The sequence below is a fragment of the Oncorhynchus tshawytscha genome, linkage group LG20 (genome assembly GCF_018296145.1).
Source record: "Oncorhynchus tshawytscha isolate Ot180627B linkage group LG20, Otsh_v2.0, whole genome shotgun sequence".
In the NCBI taxonomy this organism is placed as follows: domain Eukaryota; kingdom Metazoa; phylum Chordata; class Actinopteri; order Salmoniformes; family Salmonidae; genus Oncorhynchus; species Oncorhynchus tshawytscha.
This window is the reverse complement of record NC_056448.1, coordinates 4309800-4330872: the sequence shown is the minus strand read 5'-3', so window position 1 is coordinate 4330872 and position 21073 is coordinate 4309800. Positions and strand designations below refer to the sequence as shown.

General features: G+C 44.3%; 1 protein-coding gene across 4 annotated transcripts in view; it reads right to left on the bottom strand.

Annotated features, from left to right (window-relative positions):
- Positions 1–209: 209 nt before the first annotated feature.
- The window catches only part of sh2d3ca (SH2 domain containing 3Ca), a 41266-nt gene continuing 20402 nt past the window's right edge, over positions 210–21073 (bottom strand). Inside the window, exons 1-11 of one of the 4 annotated variants that reach the window (XM_024435078.2) lie at positions 20416–20449; positions 18698–18850; positions 16578–16855; positions 16328–16447; positions 15613–15740; positions 14835–15376; positions 14285–14400; positions 7047–7218; positions 6829–6940; positions 6371–6589; positions 210–3354 (exon numbers count right to left, since the gene is read on the bottom strand). In XM_024435078.2, the coding sequence (XP_024290846.1) occupies positions 3179–3354; positions 6371–6589; positions 6829–6940; positions 7047–7218; positions 14285–14400; positions 14835–15376; positions 15613–15740; positions 16328–16447; positions 16578–16855; positions 18698–18790 (1956 nt within the window). In that variant the 5' untranslated portion in view covers positions 18791–18850; positions 20416–20449 and the 3' untranslated portion in view covers positions 210–3178. Of the gene's footprint in view, positions 3355–6370; positions 6590–6828; positions 6941–7046; positions 7219–14284; positions 14401–14834; positions 15377–15612; positions 15741–16327; positions 16448–16577; positions 16856–18697; positions 18851–20415; positions 20450–21073 lie in introns of those variants that run through there. The other 3 variants (XM_024435075.2, XM_024435076.2, XM_024435077.2) reach the window with 3 other exon arrangements.

Below are 21073 nucleotides of genomic sequence, written 5' to 3'. Positions count from 1 at the left end.
GCACTAGTATGCAACACCTTAACTGCACTGATATCTGTACCCATGAAGCTAGCTGAAACACTGTACACAAGTAAGAAGACAAGGATCAATTCAGGGATGCTGTCTTGACTTTCACTCTGCATCAGCGTTAGTGAGGCAGTGCTGCCATCTAGTGGTTAGTACCATGAACACATGGAATGAGTAAATAGAATCAAGTCATACAAGAGTCATTGACTCGAGCTTTATTTTATTTGAAAAACAAGTGAACCATTATGTACAGTACATTAAAAAAACATGGGGTCACAAACATGGGAGTTTTGTCATTTTTCTTTATAGGTTCATCATTTCAGAATGATTATTTACAACAGGAAAAAAAGCACACATGTAATCTGTACAACATAAGGTGAGACAAACATAATTACATACAGTACATCATCAAATCGTTCCTAAACCAGTAGGCTTTATTAATAAATCACAAAAACACTCAAAAAAAGATTCAAATCAAGGTGTCTTCTATTTTTATTTTTTTGCTGACTGAACTATAGTGCCCTCTACTGGACAAGAGAGGCAATTGGACTTTGGCTCTCCCCTTTATTCTCACTGGCTGATTGGGGTCGTGTTCATTAGGGCACACTGTAGCAAAACATTTTGCAACAGAAAACAAAATTGATAATCCCTCCCCGTTTCAGTACGTTTTCCTTTGTTTGGTGCCTTATGAATACGACCTGCGATGCACTTTCTGGCTGGCTGGCACTTATGCTGCATTCATAACCAAGTAGGACGGTGGTTATTACCAGTTGTAAAGTGGTAAATACCAGTTGGATGCATTCACGTGCTTTGAACTCATTGAGGAATGCTGATTGGCTAATTGCCAACAAGCTGCTCAACCATAAACTAAAAGTACAGCTATCATGCTTGTAAACCAATTATAGTATTCAAAACCCATATTAATTGATCGCTTTTTATAAATTGTTTTGTTGTTGCATTGAACTCTCAAATGCTGTTATCAAGGTCATTTTCTTAGTAGGTGACGTCAAGAGGTCAGCATGTGGGAGAAGTTGTAGCTCAGGGATGATAGACGAGTTTCCCAGTAGTACGTACCAGTTAGAGGGGCATTCAAGTGGATTGTTCCCAGTAGGGCACGACTAACATCCTCAGGGGCAGCAGTGTCTACTCTGCTTGTTTTCTATGGGACTCTTAATTGATTTAAAAGTGATTGCATAGATCTGAGAGTCAGCTCTCTATCTCAGGCCTAAATACACCGTGGATTGGAAAGCAATCAGCAGACACTGACACTTCAACAAACAGATAGAATATAAATCGTCATCTTCATTCATAGTGCTTTTGTGTTTCAACGCAACACTGCTTAGGAGTCGGCAGAGGAAAGGTTGCCAGGTATTATTTGAACAAAAGGTCAAAGGTCACACTGTATTTAGTTCCAAGGACGTTGACAGATTCCTTTAAGCCCTCATCTTGATGTTGCATTTTACTAAAGCATTTCGGCAACAATACAATTTAAAAAGAGAACATTTTATGAATTTGAGTGAGTGAAAAATCGCACGATCCTACAGTGAATATGTGAAATCAAAAACGCTTTTGATGGTTTTAAAATCTAAATGTCCTTTTCAACACTCTGTCCATATCACATCAAACACACGTTATCATACATACAAAGCAAAACACATCATACAGTCACTGAGGGGGTTTGAGGTAGCCTGATCCCACATCTATTTATGTTGTTTTGCGATCTCGTATAGATTCTTTGGCTGACAATGACCAGAGAAGTTGGCAAGAAGACAGCAAAAACAGGTCTGGGACCAGGCTAGATCTGAGGGGGCCTCCATTCTGCCCTGAGAACATTCTGGTCACTTTCAGACTAAAGCACATTCATTCACACTGGTTAAAACCTGAATCCTATACGGCAACAGCAGAGGCTCAAACATGTTATGTTACCATGTCAACAAAGTCTTCAAACATGTCAACAAAATCTGCCGGTCAGCAATAAAACCACACAGAAAAATGTTATCTAAATAAAGTTGAAGAAAATAGTAGTCAGTGTTTTTACATGTAAAAAAAAGCACATTAATTCACTCAGACAGGTCAGAGTGCTTTAAGGATATTTCTAATGGTGTGTTTGTGACAAGTGAGGACAAGGCAAACATGCTCATATGATGTCAATGGGACAGGAGTCATTATGAAACATGAATGACATGCCAGAGATAAGGAGAGGGAGAGGAATGCTTCCCAAAGTAGCTCCTATTAAAATAAAGGCTACCAAACAGTACTCAAACAAAATCAGAGTCATATGAATGACATGCCAGAGATGAGAGGGGAGGCTTCTCAGAAGAGCCTCAATAAGAGAACTGCTTCTGAACAGCACACAAACAAAACCCACAGAGAGAATTGCTTAGTATGCCTCAAACAGCTGAAATGACTTGGCAACATACATTATTGTGTGTTGTGGGGGCGGATAAGTGTGTCTGTATGAGCACACTGCGTGTGTCAACAACAGGGGACCTGATGGGCTACGTGATGAAGGAATGGCAGCCACACAGAGAGTCTATACAAGAAAAACAGATTCTAGAACACACAACCTCTCAGTCAGAAGCTGAGGTCCGATGAGACAGGTCAGAGGTCATAGATGCCGATGTATCTCTGGGGTACTGGTGTCCTGAAGTACACACACACTGTGTTTACTATTACTCTCTGACAGAACAGTGCGACAATGAGCCAGTAAGTGCAGACGTAATAGTAAGGGTAATAATGAAGGTGTTGAAGACAGATCAGAGCTTCATGTGATCTACCAGAGAACAGCTAGATCCAACTTCTCATGCACTGTTTGACCCTCAGCGCACACCATACCTGTTGTTCTTTGTAGCTTGCTGATGGGTAGAAGAATACCCAATTCCCCACTCCTCCTCGACCCACTCTGTCTTTCAGCATTTAGGGAGGGAAATATTATAGCCTATTGAAGAGCTCTGAACAAAGCCCTTTGTGCCTTTTTTGGGGGGGTATACAGTGAGATGCTCCTTCTCGCCTCCTGTCTTCTTCTAAGTACACTATTTTGTCTCGCTTTAGTCGGCCTCCTCCCCTCTTATTCACTTTGGACATCCACATCAAGGTGCCTTGCAGTATGGGGAGGCGGGTCGTACCACTGTGAGCGCAGTGCTTTGTATAGGGGTGTTCAGTGAGATGGGTGCTATAGTTCGCTGTGGCGTACAGGAGGCTCCAGCTTGTGAGACAGAGCGGTCAGGACTTTGTTGAACTTCTCATAGCGTTCCGATTGGCTGCCCTCCGAACCCCTGCTTCCCCATAGCAACCTCATCTGGAACTCTGTCCGGAAGATCTCCAGAACTTCCTGACTCTCCTGGAAGCCTGGTGGAGGGGGGAAGAAAGAAAGAAAGAAAGAGAGGACAGAACATAAGAGAGAAGAAATCAATATTAAAGACATTGTAGAAAACAGGCTAGTTAAGGTAGTGATTGACATCCTGCTCAAAACACCAGTCATCACCAGGGACTGGAATCAATAAGAACACACGGCCAATGTAAACACACTGTAACCATCACCCTACCACAGATGTACACAACGCAACACCTCAATCGTTATTTCAGATCAATGACAATGAAGCATAACACATCATATCGAACACACCCACACCGTCAGATATTACGATGCCTCAGCATCAGGGAGCAACATAACAACTTAACATGTAACGCAATAACTACAGTTATTACTCTGTCAAATAAATCAATGCACACCAGACACTACTCAGACAAGGCCTTAGTGGTTAGTCCATAGTAATGTCAATAAAGCCGACACCACACACTACTCTATAATACTATTATATACTCTATGGACGGTCTCCTGGACCTGGATTAAACCTAATCCCATCACGAGGCTAAAAAGCACATCCGACGGAGATTGAGTCTGTGATTCGACTGACGAATGAGCAGTGGTGATTTTAGTAAGTCTTGGTGGGGCAAACTCAACAACAACAAAACTTGGATGCATGCCAGCAAAGCCACTACACTACACGATACTAAACAATACATGAATTGCACGATAATGGTGACAAACGGTGCCCACTGTTAGGGCCAGGGCCTACATAAAGCTGTCCCAACAGCAGAGCTTTCTTATCAGCAACCATGGAGTGAATCCTTATCCCCGCTAGACCTGGCTATTGTCTGGCAGCGAAACCGTTCATTCAGCCACATTTACTGCCTTTAAAAAAACATAGCTGATATGGCTGCCTTGCTTAAACACATGTGGTTTCTACTGACAATTCAGATGTACAAACTATGGCATAAGGGGACGATGACCAGATAAGAGGCAATCCGTAATTTCGATTAAGACATTAATGAGCGAGCTAAGACGGACGTAGTCAATATAACTATTTGTTCAGCACTTTTGAAATGTACAGCGACAGCGATTCAGGGCATGGGCCGTTCTTACAGTATTCTCCCTGTACACCAAGTCAGAACCGTAGGATAAATAAAGGGGGCATATAAGCAGACAATGAAAGCGCTTACGTTATTCAATGATTACATTTCTCTAAAACAGGTTATAGGCTACATGTGCACTACCAAGTCAGAACAGTAGGCTAAATTATGAGGGGGAAAGGGACCAAATTATTAAGGTGAGGCACATGGGCTACTAACAACTTACTACAAACATACTTAGTATTATTTTCTTAGCTACAGTACACATACTGCATCTCCCTGGCATATTACATCAATTATGCCGCAGCATACAAGACATTATTGGACTCACAGTTGTGCTGTGCTCACTTGAACAGGAAAGTGGCGCAGCGGTCCTTCTTGTGGGGAAATTTGGTCATGAAACTTTGTCATCAAAGTCTGGCATTCTCTGGATTTATGGTGCTTTCAATACAACTGGGAACTCAGAAAAACATGGTTGAATCATGACTTCAGTGATCTTCAGGTCGGAGCTCTAGAAAGAGGCCAGAGTTCCCGACTTGGAATTCAGAGTTGGATGACACTTCAAAATGTATTCTCTCAGTCGGAGATAGTTTTTTTTCCTGAGTTCCCAGTTGACTTGAACTCACTGGAGTCTGAGATTTCCCAGTTCCCAGTTGTCTTGAACTCACTGAAGTCTGAGATTTCCCAGTTCCGAGTTTCCAGTTGTTTTGAATGCAGCAGAAGTCATGCTGGATTGACATGGTCAATGTATTCAACCTTTTCTGGCCCAGGGTGTTGGGTGTGAATGTTTGTCCTTTTAAGCTTGGAAAAGACACAATTTCAGACAGATGTTTTAAATCCTTAAACCCAGACTTGGACCACACACCCTGTCCACTGAATAGCAGGCAGGGGAAGCAAAATAGTAATTGCTTTGCAACGCTTGCAGTTAGCTACTGATTCCTTCCCAACCACTCGTTGAATTTGAGATTTCCGACTTGTTGTATAAGGTCATCTGTGGCCAATGACCTTGAGCCTTCTTGGATGGGCACATCGAATGTAATTCAATGGCACCAAAGGGAACTTTCAAGCTGTCAGATTCTGCAGCGACGTAGTGTCCCCATGAGTGACGGATCACTGAGCCAATCAAGGCGCAACTAAAGAAGAATATCAACCCCTACGCTCTGTATTTTCCGCTGGCTGCCCCTCTACCACAGAAAGCACTTCGGGCGGCAGGTAGGCTCGTGGTTAGAGCGTTGGGCCAGTAACAGAAAGGTTGCTAGATCGAATCCCCGAGCTGACAAGGTAAAAATCTGTTGTTCTGCCCCTGAACAAGGCAGTTAACCCACTGTTCCTAGGCCGTCATTGTAAATAAGAATTTGTTCTTAACTGACTTGCCTAGTTAAATTAAGAAAACACATTTTAAAAACTGAGCTAGGCTGAAACATCTGCCTTTTGGAGCTGCCGTACTCAAGAAAGCAAAAAAGAGAACACATTTCTATGCAGTTTTTTTCCGCTAAAACATTTTTATTTTTACATTGTTTGCAAACTGGTATGTGACACGTATTAATGGCAAAATAACATGCAAAATAGGCTCCCTGCGTATGGCACTGCATATCACTGCTAGAGGTGTCACTACAGACCCTGGTTCAATCCCGGGCTGTATCACAACCGGCCATGATCGGGAGTCCCATAGAGCAGTGCACAATTCTCCCAGCGTCGCCCGGGTTAGGGGAGGGTTTGGCCGGGGTAGGCCGTCATTGTAAAATAAGAATTTGATCTGAACTGACTTAGTTAAATAAAGAAATAAACAACAGGCAACAACTCAAGAGCCTCGCCTGTCCTGTCCTGAATGACTCTCTCCTGAATGACAGGTCACCTCTGTGAATGAGATTCTCTTAGTTTCTGACAGTGATCTGGGTCTGGGAAACTGGACTCGTGTGTGCACACACACACACACACACAGAACCCTTACCTTGTAGTTTGGTTTCAGCATTGGTGCGGTACAGCACCCCGTGGTGAGCGATGGTCCGGGCCGCCTCCAGGTGTGACATCACCACATCAACACCCGCCTCCACGTTCTCCCAGGGTTCTATCCCCGCCCCTGGCCCCTCCCCCACAGCCACACCCTTCTCCAACAGAGACAGCAGAGGAACCACGTGAGGGAAGGACGTGTTGGACAGCACACTGCTCTCTTAAATACACACCGAGGACACACAGATACAGAGAGTTAGAAACACTGGTCACTGAAATACTATATAACATCTAGTAGACAGGTAGAGAGACACTCAGACTGATCTATCTTGAGACTTTTCAATAGTGATTCATCTTTTCATTCCTTCACCATGAGATATACATCATGCTTTGTGCGCTGTGCTCTCCTGTGACAGAGTGCCTTGTAAAAAAGTGCTATCTGAGCCTCCAGCTTCATACCTTTACCATCGTTCATGTTCTTCATAAAGGGCTTGAGCTTCTTCTCATAGAGGATGGCTCCCTCTGTGTGTCTCTGACGCAACGTCATCCACGTCTGCTCCAAGCGAGAAATCTGACAGAGAGGTAGAACAGCATGTGTAATGTCAATTAAAATATAATTATGATGTACGTGTGTGTGTTTGTGTGTGTGTGTGTGCGCATACTTTATGTCCATATACCTGTGGCAGCTCCAGTGCTCTCATCACAGCAGCAAAGCCGAACATGTTCCCAAGGTTGCTCTTGAGTTCAGCAGCCAGCTGGATGGTCTTATGGAGCAGAGCAGCCCTCTCCTCTGTACTGCCTGTACACCCCAGCAGGTCCACAGCCATCATTATAGACATGGTGTAGAACCTGGGAAGGGCAGGATGGGAGATGAAGGAAGCAAGAGATGAGTAGATAGATTAGATGAGGATACAGTCACGGTTGAGGAGCCCAATTGACTTACCATGACGAGAGTTCACTCGTCCCAAGGCTAATTGCGACAAAGAAAGAGGTCGTCTGGGGTGTACGAGAATATGACGGGAGGGACATTTCAATTTCCCAGCGTGTACTCTCTGGCTGTTTTATGTCCAGCATTGAGCTGAACCCTAACCTCTCAATCAGGTCCAGTCTCAGCTATCCCGAACCCTAGCTTCATGTCCACATCCCAGTTCAATCCTAGCCTCAACCACAACCCAAACCCCAGCTTCATGTCCACATTCCAGTTCAACCCGAGCATCAACCACAACCATAAACCGAGCTTCATGTCTACCACCCAGGTCAACCCAAGCCTTAACCACAACTCTAACCCTAGCTTCATGTCCACATCCAAGTTCCAATCTAGCCTCAACCACATCCCTAACCCTAACTTCCTGTCCACATCCAAGGTCAACCCTAGCATCAACCATAACCCTAAACCTAGCTTCATGTCCACATCCAAGTTCAACCCGAGCCTCAACCACAGCCAGAACCCTAGCTTAATGTCTACATTCCAGTTCAACCCGAGCCTCTACCCGAGCCTCAACCCTAACTTGATGTCACATCCGAGTCCAACCTCAGCCTCAACCAATCCTAACCCTAGCTTCATGTCCACATCCCAGATCAACCACAACCCTAACTTGATGTCTACACCCCAGTTCAACCCAAGCCTCATCCCTAACCCTAGCTTAATGTCTACATCCCATATCAACCCTAACTCAAGCTTCATGTCCACATCCCAGTTCAACCCTAGCCTCAACAACAACCCTAACTTCATGTCTACATCCCAGTTCAACCAAAGCCTCAACAACAACCCTAACTTCATGTCCACATCCCAATTCAACTCTAACCTCAACCCTAACTTCATGTCCACATCCAAGTTCCACACTAGCATCAACAATAAACCTAGATTCATGTCCACATCCCAGTTCAACCCTAGCCCACTAGCATCAACAATAAACCTAACTTCATGTCTACAGCCAAGTTCAACACTAACTCCAACTCCATGTCTACATCCCAGTTCAACCCTCGCCTCAACCACAATCCAAACCCTAAATTCATGTCTACATCCCAGTTCAAACCTAGCTTAAACCTTAAACCTAACTTCATGTCTACATCCCAATTCAAACCTAGACCTAACCACAAACCTAACTTCAGGTCCACATCCCAGTTCAACCCTGGCCTCAACAATGACCCTAGCTACATGTCCAGATCCCAGTTCAACCCCAGCCTCTCAATCATGACCCTAGCTTCATGTCCACATCCCAGTTCAACCACAACCCTAACTTCATGTCTACATCACAGTTCAACTCTATCCTCAACCACAACCCTAACTTCATGTCTACATCACAGTTCAACTCTATCCTCAACCACAACCCTAACTTCAGGTCTACATCCCAGTTCAACCCTAACCTCCATCCTAATCCTAGCTTCATGTCCACATCCAAGTTCAACTCTAGCATCAAACCTAAACATAGCTTCATTTCCACATCCCAGTTCAACCCTAGCCTGAACCACAAACGTAACCCTAGCTTCATGTCCACATCCAAGTTCAACACTACCCTTAACCACAACCCTAAACCTAGTTTCATGTCTACATCCCAGTTCAACCCTAGCCTCAAACCTAACTTCATGTCTACAGTTCAACAGTTCAACCCTCAACCACAACCCTGACCCTAGCTTAATGTCAACATCCCAGTTCAAACCTAGCCTCAACCCTAACTTCATGTTTACATCCCAGTTCAAGCCTAGCCTCAACACCAACCCTAACCCTAGCTTAATGTCAACATCCCAGTTCAAACCTAGCCTCAAACCTAACTTCATGTTTACATCCCAGTTCAAGCCTAGCCTCAACACCAACCCTAACTCTAGCTTAATGTCCACATCCCAGTTCAACCCTAGCTTAATGTCCACATCACAGTTCAACCCAAGCCTCAACTACAACCCTAGCATAATGTCCACATCCCAGTTCAACCCAAGCCTCAACCACAACCCTAACTTCAGATCCATATCCCAGTTCAACCCTAGCCTCAAACATAACCCTAGCTTCATGTCCACATCACAGTTCAACCCTAGCCTCAACCACAACCATAACCCTAACTTTATATCTCCATCCTAGTTCAACTAACCCTAACTTTGTCTACATCCTAGTTCATCCCTCGCCTCAACCACAAACCTAAACTTAGCTTCATGTCTACATCCCAGTTCAAACACAGCCTCAACCACAATCCCAAGTACATGTCTACATCCCAGTTCAATCCTAGCCACAACCACAAACCTAACCTTAGCTTCATGTCTACATCCCAGTTCAACCCTAGCCTCAACCACAATCCTAACCCTAGCTTCATGTCCACATCCCAGTTCAACCCTAGCCTCAACCACAATCCTAACCCTAGCTTCATGTCCACATCCCAATTCAACCCTAGCACCAACCACAACCCTAACGCGAACTTCATGTCTATATCCCAGTTCAACTCTAGCCTCAACCACAACCCTAACTTCAGGTCCACATTCCAGTTCAACCCTAGCCTCAAACATAATCCTAGCTTTGTGTTCACATCCAAGTTCAACCCTCAACCACAACCCTTACCCTAGCTTAATGTCTAAATCCCAGATAAACTCTACCATTACCCACAACCCTAATCCTAGTTTCATGTCTACATCCAAGTACAACCCTAGCCTCAACCACAACCCTAAAACCTAGCTTCATGACTACATCCTAGTTCAACCCTCAACCACAACCCTAACTTCATGTTTACATCCCAGTTCAAGCCTAGCCTCAACCCTAACTTCATGTTTACATCCCAGTTCAAGCCTAGCCTCAACACCAACCCTAACCCTAGCCTCATGTCCACATCCAAGTTCAAACCTAGCCTCAAACCTAACTTAATGTCCACATCCTAGTTCAAACCTAGCCTCAACCACAACCCTAGGTTAATGTCAACATCCCAGTTCAAACCTAGCCTCAACCACAACCCTAACTTCATGTCTACATCCCAGTTCAACCCTAGCTTAATGTCAACATCCCAGTTCAACCCAAGCCTCAACCACAACCCTAGCTTCATGTCTACATCCCAGTTCAACCCTAGCCTCAACCACAACCCTAACTTCATGTCCACATCCCAGTTCAACCCTAGCCTCAACCACAACCCTAACCCTAGGTTCATGTCCACATCCCAGAACAATCCTAGCCTCAACCACAATCCTAATCCTAGCTTCATGTCCACATCCCAATTCAACCCTAGCCTCAACCACAACCATAACCCTAACTTCATGTCTACATCCTAGTTCAACTAACCCTAACTTTGTCTACATCCCAGTTCAACCCAAGCCACAACCACAACCCCAGCTTCATGTCCAGATCCCAGTTCAATCCTAGCCTCAACCACAACCCTAACTTCATGTCCAGATCCCAGTTCAATCCTAGCCTCAACCACAACCCTAACTTCATGTCTACATCCCAGTTCAACCACAATCCTTTCTTCATGTCTACATCCCAGTTCAACTCTAGCCTCAACCACAACCCCAGCTTCATGTCCAGATCCCAGTTCAACCCTAGCCTCAACCACAACCCTAACTTCATGTCCAGATCCCAGTTCAATCCTAGCCTCAACCACAACCCTAACTTCATGTCTACATCCCAGTTCAACCACAATCCTTTCTTCATGTCTACATCCCAGTTCAACTCTAGCCTCAACCACAATCCTAACTTCATGTCTACATCACAGTTCAACCCTAGCCTCAACCACAACCCTGTCTTCATGTGGTCATGACGTTGGCCTGGGGGGTAGGTTTATGACAGTCATAAATACCTCTTCCCCCCTTTTTCCTCTCTCTACCCTACTGAGGTTACATTTGCAAAACCCTTAGTTAACAGAGATTCTCGGAACATCAGAAGGTGGGGGGGAATGAACTATATTCTGGTAGTCCGATCAATTGAACATATGCGGTGGTACTTAATGAGTATGATGTCAGTTCGGTTGTCATCTGAGACATTCTCATCAATGATAAGATGACAAACTACAGTGGAAAGTCTACACATCAGAGTAATCGGATTCACATGGAATTGTTGTTCAATTTAAATGTTTGAATATTCAATTATTTGTGATGGGATGAAATGTGATTTTAGCTTCTAAAATGTGAGATTTGGGTTTTCATAAGATAGGGGCGGGCCACTGATTGAGCAGAGCCCTGTGAAGGGACATGGGCTATAAAACACACCCTCCTCTCCCTTCCTATATAAGCCCTTGACGACAATATAACCTCCTGTTCCGACGTGAGGACGACGGTCCTATGTCAGAATGGTTCAGATAATAACTACAGAACGAAGCCAACATCAGCGTGAGCTTTGGTTGCGAATGGTATGAACTTTGAACTCTTATTCACTACAGAAGTGATACCTCCTAGCCGTTGAGTTAGCAACAGCAGATGCAACGAGGGTTAGGAAGGAACAGACAGAGTATCCCGTCTATCACCCAACGACGTTACTACAATGTTTCCAATTGACAACCAGAGACATTCTTCAAAAGACTCAGTTGGGCAACACGGCCTTCCATCTTCCACCAACCTACCGAAGCGCAGCTCAGAGTAAATATTTATTGCATTTTCCTTTTCCAAATGGGCGGTAATTTAGAATTCATAAGATACTGTATTTACGATAGCACAGCTTCTTCCCTTTGTTCCTCAGTCTTCCCGCTCTTTCACTCAAACCCAGCCCTTCTCTTTTGTGTAATAACCTGTCATATCTGTTCCTCCCGCTAGGGACGTTTTCCTTTATGACGTAATTTGTTATCAAGTTATGATTTAATTATGTTTATGTGTAATTCTGTGTGATTAGTTAGGTATTTAGTAAATAAATAATTAAACCCAATTTTGTATTGCTGATTCAACTTGTTAGCCAGTGTTCGTGCAGATAACTAAGAATTTACAACTTTCAGATGAGACTGAATTAAGATGACGATTAATATTGACTGCTATTTATGTAAAATATGACTAGGTCATAAAGAGTTTATTTGGAAGATAACAGCTCTATAAATATTATTTTGTGGTGCCCGACTCTCTAGGTAATTAGATTTACATGATTAGCTCAATCAGGTAACATTAATTACGGATAAATAATTTTATAGAATAGCATATTATATCACTTAATCCGGCATAGCCAAAGACACGACCATGTCTACATCCCAGTTCAACCCTAGCCTCAATCACAACCCTAACCCTAACTTCATGTCTTCATCCCAGTTCAACCCTAGCCACAACTACAACCCTAACGTGAACTTCATGTCTATATCCCAGTTCAACTCTAGCCTCAACCACAACCCTAACTTCAGGTCCACATTCCAGTTCAACCCAAACCTCAACCCTAACCCTAGCTCCATGTACACATTCATGTTCAACCCTAGCATCAACTCTAACCCTAACTTAATGTCCACATCCCAGTTCAAACCTCAACCCTAACTTCATGTCTACATCACAGTTGAACTCTAGTCTCAACCACAACCCTAACTTCAGATCCACATCCAAGTTCAACCCTAGCCTCAAATATAATCCTAGCTTTGTGTCTACATCCCAGTTCAACCCAAGCCACAACCACAACCCGAACTTCATGTCTATATCCCAGTTCAACTCTAGCCTCAACCACAACCCTAACCCTAGCTTCATGTCCACATCCAAGTTCAAACCTAGCCGCAAATCTAACTTCAGATCCACATCCCAGTTCAACCCTAGCCTCAAACATAATCCTAGCTTTGTGTTCACATCCAAGTTCAACTCTCAACCACAACCCTTACCCTAGCTTAATGTCTAAATCCCAGTTAAACTCTACCATTACCCACAACCATAATCCTAGCTTCATGTCTACATCCAAGTTCAACCCTAGCCTCAACCCCAACTTCGTGTTTACATCCCAGTTCAGGCCTAGCCTCAACCACAACCCTAACTCCAGGTCCACATTCCAGTTCAACCCAAACCTCAACCCTAACCCTAGCTCCATGTACACATTCATGTTCCACTGTAGCATCAACTCTAACCCTAAAACCTAGCTTCATGACTACATCCCAGTTCAAGCCTAGCCTCAACCACAACCCTAACCCTAGCTTCATGTCCACATCCCAGTTCAACCCTAGCCTCAACCACAACCCGAACTTCATATCTACATCCCAGTTCAAGCCTAGCCTCAACCACAACCCTAACCCTAACTTCAGATCCACATCCCAGTTCAACCCTAGCCTCAACACCAACCCTAACCCTAGCTTCATGTCTACATCCAAGTTCAAACCTAGCCTCAAACCTAACTTCATGTCCACATCCCAGTTCAACCCAAGCCTCAACCACAACGCTAGCTTCATGTCTACATCCCAGTTCAACCCTAGCCTCAATCACAACCCTAACCCTAACTTCATGTCTTCATCCCAGTTCAACCCTAGCCACAACCACAACCCTAGCGCGAACTTCATGTCTATATCCCAGTTCAACTCTAGCCTCAACCACAACCCTAACTTCAGGTCCACATTCCAGTTCAACCCAAACCTCAACCCTAACCCTAGCTCCATGTACACATTCATGTTTAACCCTAGCATCAACTCTAACCCTAACTTAATGTCCACATCCCAGTTCAAACCTCAACCCTAACTTCATGTCTACATCACAGTTGAACTCTAGTCTCAACCACAACCCTAACTTCAGATCCACATCCAAGTTCAACCCTAGCCTCAATCACAACCCTAACCCTAACTTCATGTCTTCATCCCAGTTCAACCCTAGCCTCAATCACAACCCTAACCCTAACTTCATGTCTTCATCCCAGTTCAATCCTAGCCTCAATCACAACCCTAACTTCATGTCTTCATCCCAGTTCAACCCTAGCCTCAATCACAACCCTAACCCTAACTTCATGTCTTCATCCCAGTTCAACCCTAGCCTCAACCACAACCCTACATATTATATTAATATTAACCCTCACCTCTCCAGTAGGTCCAGTCTCAGCTGATGTCCGTGAGGTAGAGTCAAAAGCTCAAGTCCTGAACCTACTCCCATCATCCTCTGCATCTCCTTGGTAACGCCCAGTATCCTTGCCACCTGCAGACAGACAGAAGGAGGAAGCACAACATAGAGGGAAGGAGTGAGTGAAGGAAGCAGAGAGGTCGGGAAGGATAGGAGAGGTGAGAGAGGAGATAGGAAGGGTTTATTGTCATTTCTATCTTAATGTATTCATGGTCACTGCAACATGTGGTTAATTGGCTCTTAATTCAAATTCAAATAATGAGTTGAGTAAATAGTGTTGAGAGTAGCATAGTCGTCCCTGTATTAACCTCAGGTTGCTCTCTGCTGCTCTAACATTAACAGGAGTTAATTGAGCAACACTCTGTGACGGAGTAGTGTGGCTGACCGTAGGAGATTAGTGACATCACTGAGTTACGTTCAGGGGTCTAAGGTGCACAGTGCCAGAATGCTGCTCTTATAACCCTATTCAAAGTCCTATGGGTCCATACTGTATGCACGTGTGTCCATACCGTGCAGTCGGCCATTGTGATGTGTTTAGCAGCCGTCCTAGCGTCCACCTCAGCCAACAACTCCTTGACTCTCTTCAGCACGCTCATCTCCAAGGGCTTGTTCTCCTGGGGGATCAGGGGCGACAGGTACTTCCCTGGTCTGAAGGAGGAGGCAGTCTCCACCAGGGGGGCGCTGAACGCCTCTCCCCCAGCCCCTGCTCCGTTCTCCCTCCCTGGGGCAGGCCCTCGGCCCTCCTCCACACGCAGCCGCTCCACGTAGCTCTTAGCTGGAGGCGTGGGGGGCATACCAGCGGCACATGGAGCCCCGGGACATGGGGCCGGGGAGGGCCTGAGGTCGCAGTAGCTTCCCTCTGTTCCAGAGCCCCCTGCTGGGGCTGGGCAGGAGCAGTGGGCCGGAGTGGAGTGGGAGCTGGCAGCTAGCATGTCGGGTAGGTTGTTGTTGGAGCCAGGGCTGAGCTGGGGCTCGCTGGAGCGTCTCAGGACTGGTGAGGGGGGAACCACTGCCAGAACTCTACCCCCTGACTGGGTTCTGTGTCTGTGGACTGGGGAGATAAGCAGGGGGTTACACACATGTATTGTGTATTCAATACGAGGGTTTAATTCGTAATGTTTTTTGTTTAGCTGTGCTTGAGCTCGCCTGGGGGCAATGGAGCTAAAGAGCTAATGTCTCAAAAGTGCAAACCCTACCCATCTTACACTGTAGACAGGCATGCTCAATCAAATGCACCACACCACCACCTTGCAAAATAATCTGCATCTCCATGACAGAAACACTCACTGTGGCTGTATGCTGGGGAGAGAGGTGTTTCTCCTACAGGAGACAGGGGACAGCGATACTCCTGGATCTGATCCATACTCACGGCACAGTTCCTCATCGCATCCTTGTGGTTGTGAATAGTAGAAGGGCTGCAAAACACAAACCAACACAGTCATTTCCAATTGTTTTGTAATGTGGCTGGGTTGCCATGAACCGTGTGAGAGATGTCACAGGATTATTTTGATTTGATTAAATGCCCCAAAAGTCTATATTTTAACTTAAGTGCCAGATAAACATTTTTCCCTTATTGGTCTTCTAAGAAGAGGTGAAACACAGGTCAACCTTATCCTTGTCCCAGATCTGTTTGTACTGCATGGCCACATGGTCACTGTCATGTCATGTTTGGCATGACAATGACCATACGAGTTGACAAGGTTTGATTTGAAGGAAGCACAAACAGATCTGTGACCAGGCTAAGCTTGACCTCTCAGCTTGACCTCGGGTTGCTGTGTGGAGGAGGAAACAGACAGTCATGCGTTATAAGGATGTGCAGACAGTTCAGTGTCAGAGTGACCGGTGTAGCAACTAGTTTAACACCGAGCCATATTGTACAGAGTCTAAAGTATGGCTCGGATCTAGCATGCTCTCAGTGAATCAGAGGCAGGGGGTGAGAGTGAGAAGGGGTCAGTACTCTATCATAACACCGGTGTTCTGACCCAAATGGGCTTACACACACCACCTGCACCCCACGACAGCAGCTTTCACTTCTGGCTTTGGTACCACTGGTACGGGGGTAGGTACTGGGACTGGTACTGGGAGAACTGGTGGTTCCACTGGACTGATGGACTCCACATCACTGACCGCACAATGGGAATGAATGGGCAATGAAACATCTGCTTTACAACACTGAGACACACACACTGAACAAGAATGTCGTAGAAGAAGAAGAGAATATAACAATGATACCATGTCAGTCTGTCTCTCACCTGTGAGGTATCAGCTTCTCTGTGGTCAATCCGTCGTTCATGGTTACGCTCCGCCTCTTGATGTACGCTCCTCTCTGACTGGACGGTGAGTGGGCCAGGCTGTGCCTGCTATTGGCTAAGGCAAATGTGGCCTCCAGGTAGCGCAGGGGTAGGGTGCGTATGATTGGACAGTAGATCTGGGCTCCACTGGGCTGAGAGACAGGCCGCCGGCCGGCCACGTAGAACCTCACCAGTTCAGGTATGGAGTCGAAGCTGTCCATCTCTAACAGGTACTGGACCTTAAGATAAAATAACACTTAGTTGTCAAATCACTGCAACACAGTCACAAGGACAAAAAGACGATGACCAACAATATTAGGAGTAAAATCAGATAGCAGCATAAAACGGCAACAGTCAACAGTTCATATACAATAATCAATAGATCATAAAAATATATAAATAGTTTATCCATAGTCACCCATGACTAGACTTGTCATTAAATCTTTAAGGCCCGGTGCAGTCAAAAACTAGATTTTCCTGTGTTTTATACACTTACCGGTCAAGAGTTTTAGAAACACCTCCTCATTCAAGGGTTTTTCTTTATTTGTACTATTTTCTACATTGTAGAATAATAGTGAAGACATCAAAACTATGAAATAACACGTGGAATCATGTGGTAACCGAAAATGTGTTTAACAAATCAAAATACATTTAATATTTCAGAATCTTTAAATAGCCACCCTTTGCCTTGATGACAGCTTTCCACACTTTTGGCCGGTATTTCCACATGAGGTTGGAGTAACACTCTGAAATTGTGAAAATTATGATAATGCCCTTTTAGTGTAAGAGCTGTTTGAAAAGCCTGTTTTGGTGGGATGGAGTTTTGGTCGACCTGGTGACCGGTATTTGTTATTTAAAATACTTTTTTTTCTGTGTATTTGAATATGTTTATATGGCCTAAATCTGCAGATAACCTCAACACAGCCATTTCCAAATCCTCCAACATTGTCTCCCACTAACATTTGCACAGGATCTCCTGAAAGGGAAGAATTGTCTGCCAACCAGCCACTGTCACAAGGTGGAACTCAACCGAAAATGATTCTCTCTATGCGGATGAAGGAGAGCATAACACACTGCCTGTCACCAAGCTATCCATGCACAAGAAGTATGTCAGTGCTGATGCTGTGGACATCCTAACCCCCTTTGAGGTTGCCACAGATTGTGTGCAAGGATCTGATATCGTCACAGCCAGCTACATCATTCCATGCATCAGAGGACTGACTAAACATCTCACCAATTGGTTTACCAGGTATAACAAAAACCTGAAAGAAGTAGTTGAGAAGTGCCCGACTGTTTATGAGCAGAAGAAGCCGCACCAGATTGCCTCAGTCTTGGATCCCACGCTTTAAACTGGCACAGTGCAATGCCACTGAGAAGGCTGCCCTTACGGCAGGACATCAATGATCTGGACACAAAGTTCACCAGCACAACATAGGATGTCCCACACAGTGAGCCATCACCACCAACAAAGTCGCTTGGACACACTGTTCGGTTGCATGGAACAACCACAGAATAGAGACATTGATGATTACCTCATCACCCCATATCTTCCATCGAGCTGATCCTCTGAAATTCTGGAAGACACAGTCACACACGCCCAACACTGAGCAGAGTTGCTGCTGTGTACCTACATGTCCGAGCATCATCCGAAGCTGTGGAGCGGCTTTTCAGCATTGGGGGGGTATATCTTCAGAACAGATCGCTACTCAATGTCTGATGGGCTTTTTGAAACTCTGATGTTTTAAAAAATATAACATGGCATCTTGTCCTCTTTCATGAGACACCAATGTAAAGTATGGGCTGCATATTGTGATTGAACAGTGAAACAAGACCTATATAATTGTAAATAGTTTGTTTCAAATAAAATTAAATCAAATATGTATTAGAAAATACTGTCTTTCAAACACTTCCAATGATATGTATTTGAAGGAATTGTAAATCCATCCACTTTTCAAATGCATTTACATGTTCAGCAACTTGTTTTTTCAAATACATTGGATTTAAATACTTGTTTTGAAATGTATTGAAAAGTCATTCAGATACCTGAAATAGTACAGAACCCAGGTCTGCAAGTTACATACCTTCGACTCAGTGCTGGACTTGACCAGGACCTTGGTGATCCTGAGATGCAGAACCTGGTGGTTCCAACGGGTCGTTAGGACGTAGTCGCCCATGTTAATCAGCGAATCACGGATCAGGAAATCCCCGTTCTGCAGGACTACAGTCTCCGACAGCTGGAGGTTGACAGAAAGGCGTTAGGAGGGTTATTTCAGAACATTGTTCAAGTTATTATAACATTGCTAGATTGTTATGAGGTCCATAACATTGTTATAGTGACATTTTTAGAAGACTGTTTTATCTACAGTTTAAGTCGGAAGTTTGCATACACCTTAGCCTCAGTTTTTCACCATTTCTGACATTTAATCCTAGTAAAAATTCCCTGTTTTAGGTCAGTTAGGTTCACCACTTTATTTTAAGAATGTGAAATGTCAGAATAATAGTAGAGAGAATGATTTATTTCAGCTTTTATTTCTTTCATCACATTCCCAGTGGGTCAGAAGTTTACATACATGTCACGCCCTGACCGTAGAGAGCCTGTTTATTTCTCTATTTGGTTAGGTCAGGGTGTGATTTGGGTGGGCATTCTAGTTTTCTATTTCTTTGTTGGCCGGGAGGCAGCTGTCTATCGTTGTCTCTGATTGGGAATCAAACTTTGGCAGCCCGTTTTCCACCTGAGATCTTGTTTTTGCACAGTAGCTGTCTAGCCCTGCAGAACTTGACGTTAGTTTATATTTTGTTGGTGTTTCATTATTAAATATATCATGAACACTTTCCACGCTGTGCTTAGGTCTCATTCATTCCACGACGGTCGTAACAATACACTCAATTAGCCTTTGGTAGCATTGCCTTTAAATAGTTTAACTTGGGTCAAATGTTTTGGGTAGCCTTCCACAAGCTTCCCACAATATGTTGGGTAAATTTTGGCCCATTCCTCCTGACAGAGCTGGTGTAACGGAGTCAGGTTTATAGGCCTCCTTGCTCGCACATGCTTTTTCAGTTCTGCACACACATTTTCTATAGGATTGAGGTCAGTCGGCTTTGTGATGGCCCCTCCAATACATTGACTTTAATGTCCTTTAGCCATTTTGCCACAACTTTGGAAGTATGCTTGGGGTCATTGTCCATTTGGAAGACCCATTTGCGACCAAGCTTTAACTTCCTGACTGATGTCTTGAGATGTTGCTTCAATATATCAACACAATGATGCCATCTATTTTGTGAAGTGCACCAGTCCCTCCTGCAGCAATGCACCTCCACAACATGATGCTGCCACCCCCGTGCTTCACAGTTGGGATGTTGTCTTTGGCTTGCAAGCCTCCCCCTTTTCCCCCCAAACATTACGATGGTCATTATGGCCAAACAGTTCTATTTTTGTTTCATCAGACCAGAGGACATTTCTCCAAAAAGTACGATCTTTGTCTCCATGTGCAGTTGCAAACCGTAGTCTGGCTTTTTTATGGCGGTTTTGGAGCAGTGGCTTCTTCCTTGCTGAGCGGCCTTTCAGGTTATGTCGATATAGGACTCGTTTTACTGTGGATATAGATACTTTTGTACTGGTTTCCTCCAGCATCTTCACAAGGTCCTTTGCTGTTGTTCTGGAATTGATTTGCACTTTTCGCACCAAAGTACGTTCATCTCTAGAAGTCAGAACATGTGTCCTTCCTGAGCGGTATGACGGCTGCGTGGTCCCATGGTGTTTATTCTTGCTTACTATTGTTTGTACAGATGAACGTGGTACCTTCAGGCGTTTGGAAATTGCTCCCAAGGATGAACCAGACTTGTGGAGGTCTACAATTTTTTTTCTGAGGTCTTGGCTGATTTCTTCTGATTTTCCCATGATGTCAACTAAGAGGCACTGAGTTTGAAAGTACATCCACAGGTACACCTCCAATTGACTCAAATTATGTCAATTAGCCTATCAGAAGCTTTGAAAGTCATGACATCATCTTCTGGAATTTTCCAAGCTGTTTAAAGGCACAGTCAACATAGTGTATGTAAACTTCTGGCCCACTGGAATTGTGAAACAGTGAATTATAAGTTAAATAATCTGTCTGTCAACAATTGCTGGAAAAAATACTTGTGTCATGCATAAAGTAGATGTCCTAATCGACTTGCCAAAACTATAGTTTGTTAAGAAGTTTGTGGAGTGGTTGAAAACCGAGTTTAAATGACTCCAGCCTAAGTGTATGTAAACTTCCCACTTCAACTGTACAACATTGGTACCTTTTATTCTATATGCCTGAAAAGTACACAAAGTGACTTGAAGTCAATGTTAAGCACACATCTAGTGTGGAAACATAGCTTATACACAACTAAGATTTCCTGTGAGAACTGTTATGAAGAGGCATGCTATAATAGGGGACATAGTGAGGAGTACACAATGTCTAAAGGTGTAA